We start from the raw sequence: 20,350 nt of genomic DNA, 5'->3' as shown, positions 1-20,350 counted from the left end.
TTGTCAAGATGGCGAGAAGCCCTTTTTTGAATGCAAAAGTGAAGAAGAAGAAGAAAAGTGTATGTTTGGAGGGGAAACAATGAACGCTTAAGATGTGACCGAAACTACTACCGCTGTTCGGAAAGTGTTTTTTCTCGTTTGCATCACGTGCCTTCCTGCACTTTGGTCGTAAATAGGTGATGATGCGGGTAATTGTTTCTCTGAATGATGGTTCGATGTTTTCTTTTAAAGAAGTTAGGTTAAAAGGGGAAAATGAAAATGATAACTAGAAAAGATATTTTCTAAGGAACAGTGTTTGGTGAGAAGTTGGAATGGGAATTTGAAAAATCACCAAGAGTCGTTGTGAAAAACTCCTCAAGCGAGAAAAGTATCATTTTCATTAACTTCTGGGTCGGAGAGGTATTTACCACTTTGTTTAGTACTTTGTTTTTGTTTAGTAGTATGTCTATTACTCGCGCAGAAATCTTCCAGAAAATTCTCCTAACTAAATATTTAATGGAATCACGCTGAGAGCAGGAGTTTCAGAAGGGGTGAAATATATGCATGACTACGTCATATTACCGTGAGGCACAAGATTCATAAAATGCGGTGCGCGCCAAAAGAAAAATGAAGGAGCGCACGTCAGCAAGCGAAGGAGGGCACATGAACGACAGAGAAAGTGTTGTGAAATATAGGTTTCCGCTGAAAACGGGAAAATGAAAAGAAAAGCACAAAAGGATTTTGAGATCAGTCTTGATCCATAATTTTAGAACGAGTGGGTATGATTAATAACTATTGAAACAAAAGAACAACAGAACAAGTGAGAATAAAAGGTTGAACTAATTTAGGAATCGTTGGAACTATTTGGAGGCGGTAGATGGTTCTTTGATCTCGTTGGTCTTCTCCGGAACAGTTGAGACGAACCTCTTGATGGTCTCTTGGCGTTCCTTCTGAAAAAAATGGACGTGAAACATGGAATGGTGATTTGCGATGACTTGGAAAGTGAGAGAGGGAGATAGCTGGTACCTGTGTGCCAGTTTGAAGTTTTAATGAAAGATTGCTTGCGAACGTTTTCAAGCATGCATCAAGAAAAAGGTAAAAGAGTGAAATCAAAGTCAGTGGTCAATGATGACACCAATAGTACAGCGACAGAAGAAATAGTTCCAGTAAAGGTGATCATAAGTGCTATAGAACGACCAGATGAGGAGCTAGTACTTTCAGAAAACTTCAAATGCCACAAAGATTTCAAACATTGGATTCAGAAGCATGACTAATTTGGCATTAGAAAACATGGGGTTGGATACGAAAATGGAGGGACCAACGTGGACATCGAAATGGGAATCTATTGCCGCTACTCTATCGTTCGTTACCTGTTCTGGCAATTTCTGGTTCTTCCCATTTTTGTGCGGGTACTACGGTGGCTGGTTTCCATATCAGTTCACTCTCTGTTTCATTTTTATTGGTGTTCCTCTCCTCTACATGGAAACTGCTCTGGGACAGTATGCATCTGCTTCACCATTATCGGTGTTTTCGAGAATGGCTCCAGCGATGGCTGGACTTTCCGCAGGAATGTGTTTCATAATGGTTTTTAGGTTTCTGCTTTAATAATGAACCTCCAGTTGAAAGTAATTTTTCAGAACGATTAGTTTGTCAGTATGGGCGATTTATAATTTGACTATAACTGCACATGCTACTCGGTCATTTTGGAATGAACCCGAATGGGAGAATTGTCCAAACTCCAAATTAGGAGACTATTGCGTAAACTACAAACTAGCGAAGGAATGTACTTGGGCTCAACCGGGATCATCTGAGCAATGCGATCATTACCAAGACGTTTTGATTGCTACAAGAGGGTTTCAACAGAGAAAGTCTCCGTTTATGAGCTTTGTTCATGGACTCATGTATACGGTTCGAGTTCGTGATCACTACGAACATAGTTTCTTTTTTCAGAAAGATTTGAGTGTCAATGATTGGGAACCACCCAGCTACACGTCGATCACATGTGCTGTTGCTCTCTGGATTACAATTGGAATAGTTTCTATTGGTGGATCAAAAGTTCTAGGTAGAACAGGAATTGTTTCTCTTGTTCTGTTACTGATAGGAAGTCTTATGTTGATTTCATTTGGAATTTCGTTCGGAGAATCGGGAGTTGTTGTCACTTCATTCTTCTATCCATCAGAAGCATTCGATGATAAATGGATGTGGGTGTGGTCCTGGACCGATGCAGCAGCACATGCTCTACGAGCATTGAAGTAAATCCAACGGTTATATTTTTCTTCATAATGTAACATTCAGCGTCGGGTGTGGGGGAATTCAAAAATTCGCTTCCCTGAACAACTTTCATAACAAAATACACAAAGATGTTTTAATTGTTAGTAGCATATCCTATTTGTTCTATCTATGCACCGGGATATTCTCATTCATGTTCATGGCCGTAATTGGAAAAGAGTACTACCCAGATCTGGAGGCAAGCGAACGAATCAAGTTATATGCGACACCAGCATTGATCGAAAGCGTTATATCTGAGGTGACTAGAGAAGCATTACTATAAAACAATTCATAACTTCAGAAGTTAACTCAATGTAAACTTGGAGTATTCTGGGTTTTTCTTTTCTGGGTGACACTTGCAGCATGTTCGATACAAGGGATTTCCGGATATATTTGGGTGAGAACTTCGAATACTTTGGAAATTCCAAAACTAATTTCTGTAGGTGATGAGTTCAATGATTGTCGAAAGACTAAACGGAAGTCGGCGAAAATACGGAAAACCTCTCACAGGCTGGCACAAGAGAGCCATAATTTTGACAATCATGAGCATTACAGGACTGATTTCTAGTTTACCATTCTTGGGGAACGGTGGGATAAATCTTATGAGCAACATTGAAACCCACGCATCCTATGGTACTATTTTCATCGCCTTCGTCGAAATCATCACTGTTTCGTATTTATATGGGTTCAAGCGATTTTCTGTGTTAGTTCCTGATAGAGTATGTTTCATAGTTTATCAAATACTATTCAGGAATATTCGTGCAATGATTGGTGGCCGCGGACCTCCGAATATCTTTTGGTGGCTTAACTGGCTCGTTATAAGTCCCCTGCTTTTGATTGTAACTTTCGGATGCATAGTGGCAACCTTCGGACAGCAAAAGGCTTTTAACGATACCTCCATAATCACTTGCGTAATTGGCTATTTTTTGCTAATTATGCCATTCGTTTTAGTCGTGTTCTACTTTTTGAGAGAGGAGTATGACAGAAGAAGGAACATGGAACCATTTGTGGTAAGTTGGTAAACGACATATTCAAAAAAGTATAAATTAATTTAGGTTATGATAAGGGCTACTGGTGACTGGGGACCAATGAATCCAGAAAACAGACGTAAAGCAGTGAAATACGAAAGACAACTACGCGTTCGCTACTGATTATTATAACTTCAATGTCTTTTTCAATAAAACTTACTTCATGCAGACATAAATTGTTTGGCCTATAAGGATGCGTGCATTGCAAAATTTTGGTGGACATGTTTGAATCGTAGTCATGTGGAAGAGTCAGCTAAAAGCTATTCAGTTTAAAAAAATCATGGCTAGAAACTCACCTCGTCGCCTTCACTAATATCACACTGTGCAGTGATAAACACTTCGATTCTTTGATGTAGAATGACATAACGGATGACACAGTTGGGTTCACAATTTCTTCTTATTGCTCGCATTTCATCATTTGAGTCTGTCACATCGATGCAAATGTCATATTTGTCGTAAGCGGTTTCCTGAATATACTCTTCATCATCCGAAAAGTACTTTGACTGCGGCCTGAAAGGTAAAATCTGGCGATGATCTAGAACAGAAAATATAAATTACTGGCAGAAATTATTGTTCGCTTCCGCTTCGATCGCTCGCATTTTCCTTCTTATCTGGAATGCATCGGTTTCTCTTTGTCTCTTGCGATTTGGGGGAACATCTGTAAGAGATAATATTCTATTCTTCTCTAACTCTAACAAATTACTGAGAACTTTGAACTGGGAAAAATCGCTATGTAGTCCACCATACAGGATAATGTTCGGAAGAGACAATCCCATCCTGTCACGTCCGCATTCTTCTGGCGATGTCAGTAAAACTGGAACACGAGCAAGAACGAACTCGCCCTCCAGAATATCACGAGTAGCGAACAGACCTAAAATAATGCTAATAAGTTCGGCTAGAACTAACAAAGATACCTTTTTTAGAAGTGAATGGGAAGAGAACGAAAGGTAATGAGGAGACTTCAGCGCACGGATTTTCTTTACACTTTTCGTTGGCAAGGTAGATAATCTGAAACTTCGATGATGAAATTGAAGCTCATTCTATTAGATGTCTTTTTCTAGAAAGGTCACTCACTTCCGCGGCTCCGACCGTGTCTCCGAAATGCCGGAGAAGACGCCTTGTCCGATGTGAAACTCGTGTGACGCACAGAGTTTTTAGTACATCCTGAAATTCAGTTTATTATAGGGCTGCACTCATGATCAGTATTCTCACATTGTCTACTTTAATATTTTCTAGCGTTTCTTTTCTGAAGTCGTCGTTGGTGAGAAGGTGTGTACCGTAGATGCCGAACGTTTCGGGTGCGTCTGAACAATGGTTGAATTCAATAAAATAAGATGGATAATCTGAATATTTAAAAAGATTACCGTCATTTGTAGAATTTTCGAATCCAGCAGATCGATCGTCTTCGAATTCATGAAATACATCCAAATGGCGATAATATTCTTGTCGGGACATCTGAAAACTGAAACGCATTTCAGATTTTCTGTAATTTGAAGTTCAAATGAAATGGGTAATGTACAAAATACATTGAAGTGTCCGGAAAATCGGAAATTTTGGAAACTCTACCGGAGGTACGGTCGATTATTTTAAAGGAGCAGCTTGTTATGCATGTTAACGTGGCGAGGCCTTGACACAATTTGATATATGCGCATTAAAAATTCTACAGTACTCAATATTTTCGTGCAAGAAATGTTCTGCCAATTTTGGACACAGTTTCTTGAAGCTCGCATTAAATAGAAAACACTAACTAAAAACTTAATTACATTTTTTCATTGTATACTACCTTCTAAATCGGTTTATTGAAAAAAAAACACATTTATCAATTGAGCTGAATTTAACTTGTGTGTGAAGAATCTTCTTGGTGACCGGTTGGAGGCACGATTTTGAATAAAAATTATTTATTCTCAACGTTTCGGCTTTATGCCATCTTCAAGAGAATAGGACAATTACCTACAAAAATGAGAATAGAAGAAGTGTGAACCGGTGTAGGGATGAGTGAGGTAGAGATAGAGAAAACCGTAAAAATGAAAGGTAATAATGAACCATAAAGAACTGGGATGAAAAGACAAAATTTTTTAGAGACAAGGAAAAAGGAAAAGAAAAAGAAAAAGAAGACATTTCGGTTGGGAAGTGGTGGGACCATAAAAAGATGACTATTGAAAAGATCACTATGGATTCAAAATCGTGCCTCCAACCGATAAGGTCACCAAGAAGATTCTTCACACACAAGTTAAATTTCAACAATGCACGAAAAACGGATTGCCTATATCCTATCAATATGAGCTGAATTTGTGATATTAGGAATACAGTTAATAAATTTGCTTCTGAAGATGGCTTCAACATATTGATGATTGTTTCTGAATGACATCTTAAAGTTCCGGCATCTGAAAAAAGTTTCCACTCAATCCGTTCAACGATGTAGTGGTTGAAATCACGAGTCCAAATATTCTCCAGACACAGGCTTATCTATTGCGGTTACGATCAAAAATCATTCAAGTTTATTTCAGATGTAATCAAATGAAAATTTTTGAAATAAAGAGGTATATTGACCGGAAAGTACTGTCATTCACTATTATCATTAGTAAACTATTTTTATGAAAACACCACATTTCAGACCGTTCAGTTTTACATCACCGATCATCATGTTTTCAATAAATGTTTTCGTATAAAACTTTCCCACACTCATACAAAAAGACATCTCTTTTCCTCTCTCTTATAGAACATCCCACGTCATCTCAGTTTGACCAACTTGTTCAATAGACTGTTATATCGTATAGATCTCATACAAATATAATCTCTCCACACATATCATATCTTCCAGTCTTTCTAGAACCCCCTTACTCCCTCACTGCATCCATCATCTTTTGGTTCTTCTTTTTTTTGAGGTCATCGAATCCCCTTGAGACATAAAATTGTAAACCCGAGATGGTTGGAGTAGCACGCAACGAGCATCACATTTCGATAGAATTTTTGTCATCTTTCATATATCAAAGTTCCCGTTCAGCTGTCAGAAAATTATTTAACGCCCTTCTAATTGAATCGAGGAATTACATTTGTAATCACCTATTTAGTTTGACCGTTTCCTATACTTGATGACATTTCTTTCACCAACTCGAAACAGAAGTTTTCGGTTACATGGACGCTGACTACCTGATAAGAATTCTGAGACGTGGCAAAGTTTGTAAAAGGAACCTACTGTACTCTCAGATGATACGGGAATCTGGAGAATAGTTTTGCCACCTGATTATAAAAATTTATATTTAATTTTTCAAATTATTGGAATACGGTAGCTTCCGTTAATCGAACAAGACCCATCCTGATGATTCACTTTTCAACAAATTCAACTTTTAATTATGATGTCATTGTATCTGAACTGGCTCATTTAGAAGAATAGTTTTTTCTTCACACAGTATACTGTAGATGAATTGAGTTTCATTTCATTTTAATACTTCTATTTTCTAGCCATATTTTCAAAATAACCGCTACTATAAATACATAACCAAATTATAGAACCTGTTCTCGTTTTCCCTTTATACCAATTGAGGTCAAACCGACTAGGAGAACATATGGGTTGATGGTCGGGTTGTTCTAATTTCTAAATCTTGAATACAACTTCTTCCGAAGACGTTATGATGAGACGCGTCACAGGCGCGCCAAAGACGCGCAAGTTGGTGTCTGGCTCGGCTCAAAAGTTTTCACGTGAATTCCCCTGACCTAAACACATCTGAACGAAGCCAAACCATTCTCCATTCGATTCCATTGAAAGTCCTTGTCCCCCTAATTTTCTCATGCACCAAATTTATCATCTGCGTCGTTTCGGTAAGAGACTCGAAAAAGTGAGAAGACGAGGAATTTTTGCTGTCCGGCGAAAGCTCCAACTGATAAGCGATCAGAATAAAAACCTGATTGACGAACCATTTTTTTTATCACTTTCGGTTGCAAAAAATTTTTTCTGCCCACCCCCTTCTCTCACTTCGACTTGTAACTTCAGAAAAAAGAAAGAAGTGTAGTCAAAAAGAAAGAATGGAGTTGGATGGAATCAAAAGTGTAGAAAGAAACCCATTTTCTTTTTTCAATGGTATCTTTTTCAATGGTATCATTATTCATACACTTCACTTCAAACATACACCCACTACCTTTTCTCGTTGTTGTTTTTTTTGTGTTTGCCATCAGAGCTCACTGAAGATAACAATAAACACTTTCTTCACATGCTTCAACTTTAGATAAAATTATTCATTGTATCGAATCATTATTTCAGGTTAGTTGAGCCAAAATGTCGTTCACACTGTCCAGAGACAATTATGCTTTTGATGATCCTTGTAGAAAGTAAGTTTAGATTCGAAAGAGTTTTAATCACCTTTGTGATTACTGTAGGCCCACGCAAACGTCTACTTGTTCTTCCGAAGATGGCAGCTCAAATGATCACAAAACAAACAATTCTCATGGTGACGTTGATATGTCAAAGCCATTTTTCAATCCGGCAGGTGAGTTCAGATTACAGTAGGTTAGAAAAACCATTTGGTTAGAAAAATCCAATACTCCAGTTTTTCTAGATTCAAATAAGATTTCGTTTTTGATCAGCTCAAACTGTAATGAAAAATGAATCTTGTAAAGTTTCTGTTTACCGATAATTTTCTTGGCAATCTAGGGATGAAAATTCAAAAATTATTTTCCAAAAGTTGTGTAGATTATGATTTCAGAAAGTTCTATAGGGTTCCAGAAGGGTTTGAGGATCCTAGAAAACTCGAAAAAGCATCCAGAAGACTCTCTATAATTTTTTTTCGTTTTGCCAGGTCTCAATTGGTTTGTCACTGGTCTTTTCGTGGTTGGTGATCTTGCTGGAGGAGGTATTGTCGCTTTGCCCACCGCAATCATTCAAGCTGGTAAGTCAATTTTCAACCCAAATTTCTTCTCGTTCTAGTTCTCTTTATCTTAAACACACAAACACGTAATCACTCCAAGTGAAATAAAACAAATGGCGTAATCCCCTCTTCTAAAAAATGCGCCATCACCAGCACCAATTCGGTGATAGTGTTAGGAGAAGAGAGACAACCATCAATATCGGTTCCGGCTCCCTCTGAAAGCTCTCCTCACGTTTCAATTCTCTTATCGGAGAACAGAAAAAAGGACAGAAAACGAGATAGGGTAGGAGAAGAAGCACGTATCAGAGGGGACACATATCTTCTCAAAGAAAACGTGATAAGAGGTTTGGGAGAGAAAAACGAGCGTCGTCCTTTGATGACTTTTGTGCTCTAAACGTCAGGGGCAAAGTATCTGAATGCTCTCATAAACTATACTACTTGATGTCATAATCGAGGTGGATAAGCTTTTCAGAATTCTGGACTGGTCTGATAGTATGCATGATCCTTATTGGAGTCGTCACCTACACCGCCTATGTTCTTGGACTCAGTTGGAATATTCTCTTGAGCACATGGCCCGAATACAGACATCATTGCCGTAAACCATATCCAGAAATCGGAGGAAGAGCCATGGGACCGACTTGCCAGTACATATTTTCAAAAGAACTTCAATTTCAAATTCTTGGAATTTCAGACTGCTAGTTTCTATTTGTATTGATGTAACACAGTTTGGAATATCTGTCGTGTATCTTCTTCTGGCCTCGAAAAACATTCAGAATATGATCATTGTGAGTAGAAATGGTTTTTACTGATCAATATGAATTGATTTCAGGCATTCTCCTCTGGTGGAAATCTCTCTTTCTGTATCCTGGTTCTCATTGTTGCTGCATGCCTTCTCCCACTATGTTTCCTCAAATCTCCACAGGATTTTTGGTATGTTCCTAATCAGTGATTTAACCAATTTTCCGCAGTTTGAACATAAGAGGATTAGATGCTTCAACTTTTGAAAGTTTCATCATATAATCTCGTCACTTTTTAAGCTCATTCATCTACTTTTAATAGTTTTAAAAGATTTTCAGAGAAATCACACGAAGAAGAGTTTTAGAGAAATTGAATAAGTACATTATGTTGGAATGTGGTTAGACCACTTTTCAAATTTAATGATGGGTCATAAAAACTGCAAACAGTGAGTGAGCTGTGGTGGCGTAGGAAATTAGATGATCAGCAATTTTCGGTGACAACACAGAACGGAGAGTTCGAAGGGAATAGAAAAAAGGGAACAATTTCAGGTGGGCCGTTGTGATTGCTATGATGACTACATCTGCTGCTGTCATTCTCATTATCGTTGGATCCATCATTGACTATGGTACTTGCCACGAAGCAGCTCAACTACCTCCGTTTAAAACCACAAACTTGTTCCTTTCAATGGGAACTCTCCTTTTCTCGGTCGGTGGTCATTCAGCCTTTCCAACAATTCAACACGATATGAAACAGCCAAAGGAGTTCACTAGATCTGTCATTCTCGCTTTCACCAGTAAGAAAATATCAAGTTGCTTTTTAATCTGTTCATTTTTCCAGTTATGGCATTCATGTACGTTCCTGTCTGCATTATGGGATATTTGGTTTATGGAGACTCTCTTCGTGATTCCATCATTCCATCTATTCAAACTGTTTGGATTCAACAAGCCATCAACATTCTCATCACTATTCACTGTATTCTTACTCTCACAATTGTCTTCAATCCATTGATGCAAGAAGTTGAGGATATCTTCCATGTCCCACAGAAATTCGGTATCAAGCGTGTTTTCGTTCGTACTGGAATCATGATTGCTGTTGTCTTTGTTGCGGAATCTGTTCCAACGTTCGGACCACTTCTTGATTTGGTCGGTGGATCTACTCTTACGCTCACTTCTGTTATTCTTCCATGCCTTTTCTATATCTATTTGAATGCCTACAAAAGGAAAGAGGAGGCTACTGGAAAGCCGGGAACTGGACCAGTCGGATGGAGAGACGTTTTCACTTACAACGAGAAGCCAACTCTTACAATTTGCATTATTATTATCAGTAAGTGTTTGTTTTTTCTCTCGAGTACTTTTTCTTAAAATTTCTAATTTTTCAGTCATTGGACTTATTGGAGGAGGATGTGCTACTTTCTCTGCTATTGTTGAGTTGACGTCTACTCAGTTTGCTGTTCCTTGCTACGTGTCTGTATTCCAAGCTGTAAGTTCTTCTATACAAATTTCAGAAACAAAGTTCCCAATTTCTAAATTTCAGAAGAAAAACGAATCAGCGGCACAAACAAATTGTTGTGGACCATTCCAGAACTTGACAACGTATTCAGGCGCAACATGCAGTGATCCAAATTTGAAATTTTATCTCTAAATGTCATATTCCCAGTTGCATATGGCTTTAATTATCGATCTTTGACTTCTTTCTAAGATGGAAGAGCTCTGCAATTTAAATTTCTATCTAACTTCTTTGTTTTTCTTTGTACAAATTTCGATTCATTTTATTTGTATTCACACCGTTTACATGTATAGTTTTAAAACACATTTCTAGTCAGCCCCAGTGAAAAATAAGGTCAAACCGATGTCTTTTTCTCCCAATAAATTTGTTTTGATTGAAAATGGGTTTCATTTTTACGAGCATTCATAGAGATGAAGGTGCCTGAGAACCACGTGGATGCTCATCCAATTAAAATCGAGTTGCATACTGATGATGAATTAAAAGGATCAAAATTAAAAGAGAGTGAACAAAATATGGAAACAGAGAAGAAAGAAAAGAATAATAGTACTATCAGAATAGTTGGTTGTGAAGTTTGCAATGAAAAGGTTGATGTGAGTGAGAATCTATTTAGAAAAATCTGGGGGGGGGGGGCTCTATCGAACTACAAAATACCATATTTCATTCTTATGATAATTTGAGATTAAATTCAAGGGAAATTCCATTTTCTTTAGCTTAGTGTTAGAGTTAAAGCCTTCTATTTAGTCTTTTCTCTCTTCCCATTGATAATGTATCAGAATCATTTTGATCCGGGCAAACTGCACATTCTATTCCAAATTTGATGTCTGTCTTCTTCTGTTTACACGCTAATGATGACATAAATTCATAATTTTTTTTGATGACCAAATGATAAGAGATGAAAAAACTACACAAAGAAGCACGTGTGTTATACAAGCTATAACAAAAAGAAAAATGTCTGCCTTCCAGGTTAGAATCATCCTTCGTCAATGTGGGAACGTAGTTTGTCTCTCATGTCTTCTGGAGTATATAAAAGTTTGTAGATCTTGGAAACTACAGATATTGATATATTTCAAAATATAGAACCGAATCATTGTGGATGGTCATCCTAGATTCAAATGTCCAGTGTCTGCGTGTAACAGTGTGATTCATGAGAATGACATAAATGCAGTTCTAGACGAAAAAGAGCCAGCTCTTGAGAAGTACATGTCAATTGTACACAGAAGATATTTACAACACAAACAGTACAAACACTCAATTATGGCAGCACTACCTTCTTCTGATACCAAACGATGTCCATTGTGTCGATCTGTATACATGCACGAGCCGGGATGTAATTATGTGATTTGTGCAAACTCAGCATGTAACTCCGCTTTTTGCTGGCAATGCGAAAAACCTGTTGGAAGATCTTGTTCCCACTTTACCACAGGTTGAAAAAATGCGAGTTAAAAAATATCGAGATTACCAATTTTTAGCATCTACTTGCCGTCTTGGATACAAAGACTTTGAAAGAATTTTCCGATCAGTTCAGTTGGCACTCGATGTGAATTTTATAATTCTCTGGATCCTGCTCCCTTTTGTCTACCTCATCGCATTTCTCTACATTCCGATCTCAATAATATTTCTGGTGCCGGCCAGTTTAGCCTATGACGCCTACCGTAAAGAACGAGATAGCCACGACTTCCTAGTTCCTATTGATGTGATTACCATCATATTCCGGATTGTCATTGGAATTGTAATTGGAATTGTTGTGAGCATTCCATTCGCTATCGGATCAATCGTTTCTGGATTTTTTATTGTTTTCTTCTACATGGGATTTCTTTTTATTCGCACGGTTCCGTGTGGTTTGGTGAGAAACCTTTTTCAAAGAGTTTCATATTAACCTTTAAAAGTTTCAGTCTGGAGATCGTGTTGGTACAATTTTATGTTTCATGAGATGGGCTGGGAGAATATTCAAGTAAAGTTTCGGATTATGAAAAAATTTGAATACCGTAAAATCTGTTTCCAAAACTTCAACAAAAATTTGTTAAATGGAAAATTTTTCGCTCCAAAGCGCTGACGAAATTGATAAATTTTCATAGATTTTGATCAAGAATAGACCTAATTTTTAATGAGATTTCTGAAAAGAAGCACCAGAAAATTAGAACGCACGGTAACTGGTTTTCAGAATCGGTCCATATGGAAAGCTTTTGGAAGAAGCCAGACGAGAACGGAGAGATGCATTGGTAAAACTGGAGGCAAATCAAGATGACTTTGAAAATGCATTGAGTACGATAAAAACTAAAGTTTTCTTAATAAAATTATGTATTTAGGTGAATCGGATGGAACTTCCGGAGAAGTGGAATTATCGTCAGCACCTCAACAAGGAACTTCTTCAGACTTCACAACGAATTCGAAGACATATGAAAAAACTAGTAACACTGTGACAACAACTACAACAACAACAACAAAAACAACAACAACAAAAACAACAACAACAGAGCAGCCAACAACGATTCGAAAAACATAAATTCTTCCTTTTTAAATATTCTTGTAATAAAATGTTTCTTTTTTAAAGTCTGACATTTTTTTTAAAGTCTGTTCCAAGAAGAAGAAGAAAGAGATGTTTCAGGAAGAAGAAGAAGAGGTAGAGAAGAAAACTCACAAGGGAAGTGTTTTCAGAGAGGCGTTGAGAATTTGCTCAAAATTTCAGTACTGATAGTTTGAGATATCCCCAACACGATGACGAAAAAATCTAGGTCATAACCCCACCAGGAAGCTGAAAATCTTCGTCTGAAAATTCTGCCCGATTTGGGCGCGCACTTTCCCCCCTCTCCTATACGCCCTCCGCGCCAGAGGAAAATGTCGGTTGTGTGGTGTAGCGGTAAGAGGGTAACTCCACAGGTCCTGGGCGATGATGCGCATAAAGGACTCGATCCATATGCGATCCTCTGGAAGTCCGTTTGACACATATCGCGAACAACGAGCTGCGATGAATCTCATATGTGTGCGATGCGGGAGAGGCTGAATCGAGTGTTCCGAATGCGCGCGTATCCTAGATGGATTCTGGCTGGGTGGGCGATGTGTGCGATATGGGTCTGATACGGTAGGCCGACTACAACACTCCGAAATCCCGGATGCGCCCATTGTTTACCGTAAATCCACACCGGCAACTTTGTCAATTTTTCGTCAATTCGAGCCTACATTTCTGGTTTTTCGATTATTCCTTCGATGTTTTTTGTGAAAAAGAGTTATGGCAGAATAAAAAATCGCTGAATTCTTGCAGAAACGTGTCTTTCACTCGTTAATTGCTATGTTTTTCGCCAAAATAGGTGATATTAGATTTTTTGATTTCACTTTGTAATTATTGTAAAAATCGTATTTTCAGGTGGAGTAAGGTAAGTTGGTAAGTATACAATAATTACAAAGTTTAAATTATAAAAATTTTCAATTTTTCATGCAATTTCAAAAAAGTGAAAGTGAGACATTTTTTGAACAAATGAAAAAAAAATACAATTTTTAGCTAATTTTTTCCCATTTTCTTCTGTTTTTGATTGCATATCAAATTTAAATGGAAACTGCCATAAGTCTTTTTCAACACCAAAACATTGAGTTTCGAAAAATCAGTAATATGTCGTTCAAAATATAAAAAATATGGAATAATAAAGGAAAAGTACGAAATCGGAAGACCTGAACAAAATCACATCACAATAGAACTTAACTGATACTTCTAGGAACCCCCAACCAACGTTTTAGTTCATTTCATCGAGTGCCAGCAAGCCAGGCGAGGAGATGCTTTGCGGCGGCGGTGTGCCCCATATGCCCCGTATATGCCCCATACCGGCGTCCTTTCCCTGTACCCAATTCATCGGCGCGTCCTCCGTCGCCCATCCATTATGCGTATGCGCGCCCAGGACCTGTGTCATTAGGTGAGACTCCGCTGGTTCGAACCCCACTGTGGTTAACATTTTTTTTGTTTTTTTTTCATACTTCTATTTTCAATATTTCGAAGATATAGAGGGGGTTTTCAATATGCATCCTAACTTCTTTCTCTAGCTCCATCGAAATGAACTCCAAATTGCTCTTCCTATTTGCTTTGGTGGAGCCTTAAAATATCTATTTCAGAAAAAAAAAACAAGAAGTTTTTACCAAGAGTCTCGTACTCCCGACGTTTGCCCATATGGTGGCGGTTTCTGATGAATCGAAATTTAGTGTGAACTTGTTCCAAACTTGGACGGACTTTTGATCCATTATTGTTCAATCCCGTTTTTGATCCAAAATAAGCGACCGCTTCCTTGACTTTGTCTAACTAACCAAAAAAATGTTAACCACAGTGGGGTTCGAACCAGCGGAGTCTCACCTAATGAGTTACCCTCTTACCGCTACACCACACAACCGACATTTTCCTCTGGCGCGGAGGGCGTATAGGAGAGGGGGGAAAGTGCGCGCCCAAATCGGGCAGAATTTTCGGACGAAGATTTTCAGCTTCCTGGTGGGGTTATGACCTAGATTTTTTCGTCATCGTGTTGGGGATATCTCAAACTATCAGTACTGAAATTTTGAGCAAATTCTCAACGCCTCTTGAAAACACTTCCCTTGTGAGTTTTCTTCTCTACCTCTTCTTCTTCTTCCTGAAACATCTCTTTCTTCTTCTTCTTGGAACAACAGTAACCAAGTTTGGTCGTAAAATGCTATGCATCGCCGCAATATTACAGCCCACCCAGTGTATTCCTCTCGGAAAAGTTTTCACGAATATAAATACTTGAGATTATATGAAAACTGCTTTCTTTCGGTCTCATAATCCGCATCGAACCAGAAGTTTGTCTTGAAAGAATTTTTTGCGATGAAAAAATATTGTTTCAGTGTCAACTAAAAACAATTTTCCCGAGTTATCATTCGAAGTAGATAAAACATCAGCACGAGGATGGATCACATCTTTCGACCAGCCGGAGTTTCTTCAGGACGTCACGAGAGAAGCTACAATTGAATTATCGAGTGTTGCACATTGTGAGTTATCGACGAACTTGCTATAGTAATAGACGTGTATTTTAGTTTTCTAGGTGGTGGTGTTGATCAGCTATTGCACGATAGCTCTGATTTCGCATGGCGAACGAACATGAGCCCTCCTCATCAAGCGACAGTCACCTTTGCAAGGAAAACCGACGTTTCTTTTTTAATGCTCTATCTCGATTATAAAACAGACGAATCGTATTGCCCACAAGAGTGTGTATCGATTCAAACTAAACGAATTGGTGAATTTTTTTTCAGAGTCAGAGTGGACCTTGGATGGGGGACAAACGATTGGTGGCACAGAATCAATCGACGAGTGAACTACCCGAAAGGTTGGGTGGTGAGTAGAATTTAAAAGTTTTCTCATAAAATTGTGAATTCTGCAGAAAATTCGGCTGGTGGATAGATTGGATGCTCCACGAAGAGTAATGGCACTTCGAATGACAGTCATGAAAAACCATGAAAAAGGAAGAGATTGTGTTATTCGGTGAGAGTAGAAAAATGATGCTTCATAAAAAAACTGTTTTTTCAGCCATTTCCGAATTATTGGCCCCCAATATCATCGTCATGACAGTATAAATCGACTGATTCTCGGACCGACAGGAGGATTGGGAGGAGTTACACAAGAACGCCAGGCACGGAGTCATATCATGAACGATCATCTAACCGTTCGTTAAAAAAATATTTGTCTGTATACTCGTATTCATGAAGTTAAAATAAAATGAACCAATTTGCCAGTCACTTCACCTTCTCGCTTACACAAAATTAAATCGCACTGCTGTAATTGTTCCTGATTAATTCACTCAAAACCTTTTTTTTTCACATACTGCTTATCTCTTTCTGTTCTTTTCTTCTCCCCTCCCCTCTTTTTGTTTTCATTCACACTGCGCGCTGCAACACCATGTCAGTGTAATATTTAGTCGGTTTTTTACGGAATAGCATATGAGAAATAGAGACGCAGACACTTCAGCACTTGGTATAAAAGAGGAAGTCGTGGCTTTGAAATCACTTGGCTTCTGAAGTCCAGTGACAGGTAAGGTGTCTATTCACTTCCGCTTAGGTCAATAGAATCTGAACTTTTAGAAAAATGTCTGAGGATCCAAAGCAGATCGCACAGGAGACGGAGTCTCTCCGCAAGGTTGCATTCTTCGGAATCGCAGTTTCCACCATTGCTACATTGACAGCCATTATTGCTGTTCCAATGCTCTACAACTACATGCAACACGTGCAATCTTCCCTCCAATCCGAAGTCGAATTCTGTCAACACAGATCCAACGGACTTTGGGATGAGTACAAGAGAGTATGTAGATATATTCAGAAGATTCTCAGATTCACAAAGTTTCTATTTTCAGTTCCAAGGAGTTTCTGGAGTCGAAGGACGTATCAAGAGAGATGCCTACCACCGTAGCCTCGGAGTTTCTGGAGCTTCCCGCAAGGCCCGTCGTCAATCCTACGGAAATGACGCCGCTGTTGGAGGATTCGGAGGATCTGCCGGAGGATCGTGCTGCTCTTGCGGAGTTGGAGCTGCTGGACCAGCTGGAGCTCCAGGACAAGACGGAGCCCCAGGAAACGATGGAGCTCCAGGACAAGACGGTGCCCCAGGACAAGATGCCTCTGAGGACTCTGTTGCCGGACCAGACAGCTTCTGCTTCGACTGCCCAGCCGGACCACCAGGACCAGCCGGAGCCCCAGGACAAAAGGGACCATCAGGAGCCCCAGGAGCCCCAGGACAATCCGGAGGAGCTGCTCTTCCAGGACCACCAGGACCAGCTGGACCACCAGGACCAGCCGGACAACCAGGATCCAACGGAAACGCCGGAGCCCCAGGAGCCCCAGGACAAGTTGTCGATGTTCCAGGAACCCCAGGACCAGCTGGACCACCAGGACCACCAGGACCAGCTGGAGCTCCAGGACAACCAGGACAAGCCGGAAGCTCTCAACCAGGACAGCCAGGACCACAGGGAGATGCTGGAGCACCAGGAGCCCCAGGAGCTCCAGGACAAGCTGGAGCCCCAGGAGAGGATGGAGCCTCAGGAGCCGAAGGAGCTTGCGACCACTGCCCACCACCACGTACCGCTCCAGGATATTAAGCGACACATCGACATCTCTTTGGTTAATCTCTGCTTTATTATCTCATTTGTATTGTACTGTCTCCCAAAAACCGTAGTTCCAATGAACAAAACGTAGCATCATAAAATAAATCATTTCCATTTGAAAATTGAATGAAAAAAGAAAGCAATTATGAACGATGAAATGCAGGAAAGGGAGGGTTGACAGTTGATTGGCTTCTTCGAAAGAAAAAAGCCAATGAAGATAGAGAAAGGACAAGGTCGCATCGGTAATTGAAATTCTGAGATTCGGAAACTTCACTTTTCCTTTTTTCTTCTGAATCAACGGTAAAACCTAAAACACATAAAATTGGGTGTGGGTAGTGGTGAAAAGAAAAGACGGCGTCTGGTTACCGGTATAATTCGAATATTTGTCAGTCATCTGAAATGGTTTACATGTTTCCCTTTCTTTTTTTCTGACAGGTGACTGTCTCTATCAGTTTTCAGTTACTATTCAGAGAAGACGCCAGAAACTGATCGTAATGCGGAAGAAGAGACAGCGTCGTTGGAATTCAAGAAGTGTTGTTACAGCAAATAGATACGCAGTAAACAGTTGTGAGATAGCCGTTTGAATAACCGAATAATGTGGGAACAAAGAAAGCTTGAAGGTCATTAGAAACAAGGGGTCAGTCGAAAAGAAATGAGAGCTTCTTCAGCCTTGATGAGTGGTCTTTAATTAGAGAACAATGAATTCAAGAAACGGAAGTAGACAATGTGAACACGAAGAAACTGGTTTTTAGTACTGCGGGTTAAGCTGTGAACGGTGGAATCAGATAATGAAAAATCTAAAAAAATATGTGTACACAAAAAGTGTCAGATCAGAAGCATTAACGATCCGAATAAGAATTTCAATGATTTCAAAATGTGTACAAAATGGTGTTTTCAGTTTTTGAGTTTTGATCTCAAAATGAAAAAAAAAGATGTAGATTGAATATGTACATCTGTGCTTTGAAACAAGGACTTTGAGCCTACCGTATTTCCGCAAATAGATACCCATCCAAATTTTCAACTTGTAGCTCAATTATATCGGTTCCAGTAAAATATATGAAAAATTCGATGGACAACATGTTTTTGATATTATGATAAACATTATGTCAGTTGACCAATTTTTGATATCTTTTGTAGGATTCGAGATAATTAAGCTGAAAGGTGACGGTTTCGTTGAGCTTCTATTAGAGGAAATAGGTATTTCCATATTACAAAAAACAAGAAATTCGTCTGAAAATATTATTTCCAAATCGAAGAAAGAAAAATATGGAAAACTTGAAAATCGAGGAAATTCCAACTGTAATCATCGGATCACATGCTGTCATAACAATGACTAACTATTGAAATTACAGATGAACGTACAGTTTTCCCATTTTTTGTTGTGAGAGCTATAGTAATCACCGGGTACCAACATAAACAGGCTGCGGTTAAAACTTCCTTCACTTTATCATCAAGAAAATCTTAATTTAGAGTCCTTCCGAGTAGACCAAATCAGGTAACCTAAAAAATTGACGGAAACATTAGTTTCAATGTTCAAACCTTCTAAAATTAACCTTGTTACTATAACAAAAAGCATTGTGTATTTTATGCTCTGAAATCATTATTCGATTTTTCTAGGTTATTAAATTATCAACTTTTTAAGTTGTCTAATTATTTTCCTGTCGATTTCGTACTTATTTTAGGTTTCAAGATAAATCGACACAAATGCTTTCTTCTTTTTCCGAAGAATGTATAACTGAATACTTAAAGAAGTCTGAACTATATCAGCAATTACACAATTCCTAACTTTTCTCTTCTTGACATTGTTTGACTTCAACCACTAATTCTTCGCACTTCATTTCCTTGTCTCACTATCACAACATCATCACAACTATCACTACGGATAAGTGTTCTCACTATTGTAAACCCGCACAAGGTTTATCGTATTTCTCCGCCTCCAACCCCTACCTAGCCATTGTAATGTTGAAGGTATCGTGGCAGACGCGCAGTATAAAAAGAAGAAGAACGGCAGCAGACAAGCACTTCATTTCTTGCCTTCTTTCCTTTTTTGCTATTTCAGTTTAAACATTTATTGAGAAAAAAATTACAGATGTCTGAGGATCCAAAGCAGATCGCACAGGAGACGGAGTCTCTCCGCAAGGTTGCATTCTTCGGAATCGCAGTTTCCACCATTGCTACATTGACAGCCATTATTGCTGTTCCAATGCTCTACAACTACATGCAACACGTGCAATCTTCCCTCCAATCCGAAGTCGAATTCTGTCAACACAGATCCAACGGACTTTGGGATGAGTACAAGAGAGTATGTAGATATATTCAGAAGATTCTCAGATTCACAAAGTTTCTATTTTCAGTTCCAAGGAGTTTCTGGAGTCGAAGGACGTATCAAGAGAGATGCCTACCACCGTAGCCTCGGAGTTTCTGGAGCTTCCCGCAAGGCCCGTCGTCAATCCTACGGAAATGACGCCGCTGTCGGAGGATTCGGAGGATCTGCCGGAGGATCGTGCTGCTCTTGCGGAGTTGGAGCTGCTGGACCAGCTGGAGCTCCAGGACAAGACGGAGCCCCAGGAAACGATGGAGCTCCAGGACAAGACGGTGCCCCAGGACAAGATGCCTCTGAGGACTCTGTTGCCGGACCAGACAGCTTCTGCTTCGACTGCCCAGCCGGACCACCAGGACCAGCCGGAGCCCCAGGACAAAAGGGACCATCAGGAGCCCCAGGAGCCCCAGGACAATCCGGAGGAGCTGCTCTTCCAGGACCACCAGGACCAGCTGGACCACCAGGACCAGCCGGACAACCAGGATCCAACGGAAACGCCGGAGCCCCAGGAGCCCCAGGACAAGTTGTCGATGTTCCAGGAACCCCAGGACCAGCTGGACCACCAGGACC

General features: G+C 39.5%; 7 protein-coding genes across 7 annotated transcripts in view; 6 read left to right on the top strand and 1 right to left on the bottom strand.

Moving 5' to 3' along the window:
• Nucleotides 1-1,058: 1,058 nt before the first annotated feature.
• On the top strand, nucleotides 1,059-3,398 carry Cbr-snf-10 (the record flags this gene model as incomplete). Its single annotated transcript, XM_045237623.1, has 8 exons — nucleotides 1,059-1,151; nucleotides 1,201-1,571; nucleotides 1,617-2,231; nucleotides 2,275-2,506; nucleotides 2,549-2,644; nucleotides 2,691-2,950; nucleotides 2,999-3,257; nucleotides 3,303-3,398. The coding sequence occupies 8 exons, from the start codon at nucleotides 1,059-1,061 to the stop codon at nucleotides 3,396-3,398; spliced, it is 2,022 nt and encodes a 673-aa protein (XP_045094003.1).
• Nucleotides 3,399-3,559: 161 nt separating this feature from the next.
• Nucleotides 3,560-4,730, bottom strand: Cbr-set-22 (the record flags this gene model as incomplete). The annotated part of the gene is made up of 7 exons (XM_002637062.2): nucleotides 3,560-3,785; nucleotides 3,834-3,933; nucleotides 3,979-4,146; nucleotides 4,190-4,283; nucleotides 4,350-4,439; nucleotides 4,488-4,579; nucleotides 4,640-4,730. 7 exons carry the CDS (start codon nucleotides 4,728-4,730, stop codon nucleotides 3,560-3,562), a joined length of 861 nt encoding a protein of 286 aa, XP_002637108.2.
• A 2,818-nt stretch (nucleotides 4,731-7,548) lies between these two features.
• CBG09610 lies at nucleotides 7,549-12,884 on the top strand (the record flags this gene model as incomplete). The annotated part of the gene is made up of 14 exons (XM_002637064.1): nucleotides 7,549-7,601; nucleotides 7,650-7,759; nucleotides 8,069-8,158; nucleotides 8,610-8,781; nucleotides 8,829-8,922; nucleotides 8,967-9,067; nucleotides 9,424-9,668; nucleotides 9,713-10,198; nucleotides 10,254-10,354; nucleotides 11,459-11,804; nucleotides 11,851-12,224; nucleotides 12,274-12,332; nucleotides 12,543-12,643; nucleotides 12,688-12,884. The coding sequence occupies 14 exons, from the start codon at nucleotides 7,549-7,551 to the stop codon at nucleotides 12,882-12,884; spliced, it is 2,529 nt and encodes an 842-aa protein (XP_002637110.1).
• Nucleotides 12,885-13,268: 384 nt separating this feature from the next.
• Nucleotides 13,269-14,283, top strand: CBG27077 (the record flags this gene model as incomplete). The annotated part of the gene is made up of 2 exons (XM_045237622.1): nucleotides 13,269-13,359; nucleotides 14,135-14,283. The coding sequence occupies 2 exons, from the start codon at nucleotides 13,269-13,271 to the stop codon at nucleotides 14,281-14,283; spliced, it is 240 nt and encodes a 79-aa protein (XP_045098896.1).
• Nucleotides 14,284-15,470: 1,187 nt separating this feature from the next.
• Nucleotides 15,471-16,041, top strand: Cbr-apc-10 (the record flags this gene model as incomplete). Its single annotated transcript, XM_002637065.2, has 4 exons — nucleotides 15,471-15,577; nucleotides 15,623-15,704; nucleotides 15,751-15,851; nucleotides 15,897-16,041. 4 exons carry the CDS (start codon nucleotides 15,471-15,473, stop codon nucleotides 16,039-16,041), a joined length of 435 nt encoding a protein of 144 aa, XP_002637111.2.
• Nucleotides 16,042-16,451: 410 nt separating this feature from the next.
• Cbr-col-12.1 lies at nucleotides 16,452-17,454 on the top strand (the record flags this gene model as incomplete). Its single annotated transcript, XM_002637066.1, has 2 exons — nucleotides 16,452-16,664; nucleotides 16,717-17,454. The coding sequence occupies 2 exons, from the start codon at nucleotides 16,452-16,454 to the stop codon at nucleotides 17,452-17,454; spliced, it is 951 nt and encodes a 316-aa protein (XP_002637112.1).
• A 2,095-nt stretch (nucleotides 17,455-19,549) lies between these two features.
• Nucleotides 19,550-20,350, top strand: part of Cbr-col-12.2 — a gene marked incomplete at both ends in the record, with an annotated part of 982 nt that continues 181 nt past the window's right edge. Inside the window, 2 exons of the mRNA XM_002637067.1 lie at nucleotides 19,550-19,762; nucleotides 19,815-20,350. The exon at nucleotides 19,815-20,350 is cut by the window's right edge and continues 181 nt beyond it. Of these exons, the coding sequence (XP_002637113.1) occupies nucleotides 19,550-19,762; nucleotides 19,815-20,350 (749 nt within the window). The remainder of the gene's footprint in view (nucleotides 19,763-19,814) is intronic.

Source organism: Caenorhabditis briggsae, assembly GCF_000004555.2.
Source record: "Caenorhabditis briggsae complete genome, chrV, whole genome shotgun sequence".
Lineage (NCBI taxonomy): Eukaryota > Metazoa > Nematoda > Chromadorea > Rhabditida > Rhabditidae > Caenorhabditis > Caenorhabditis briggsae.
This window is presented reverse-complemented; position numbering and strand designations above follow the sequence as displayed.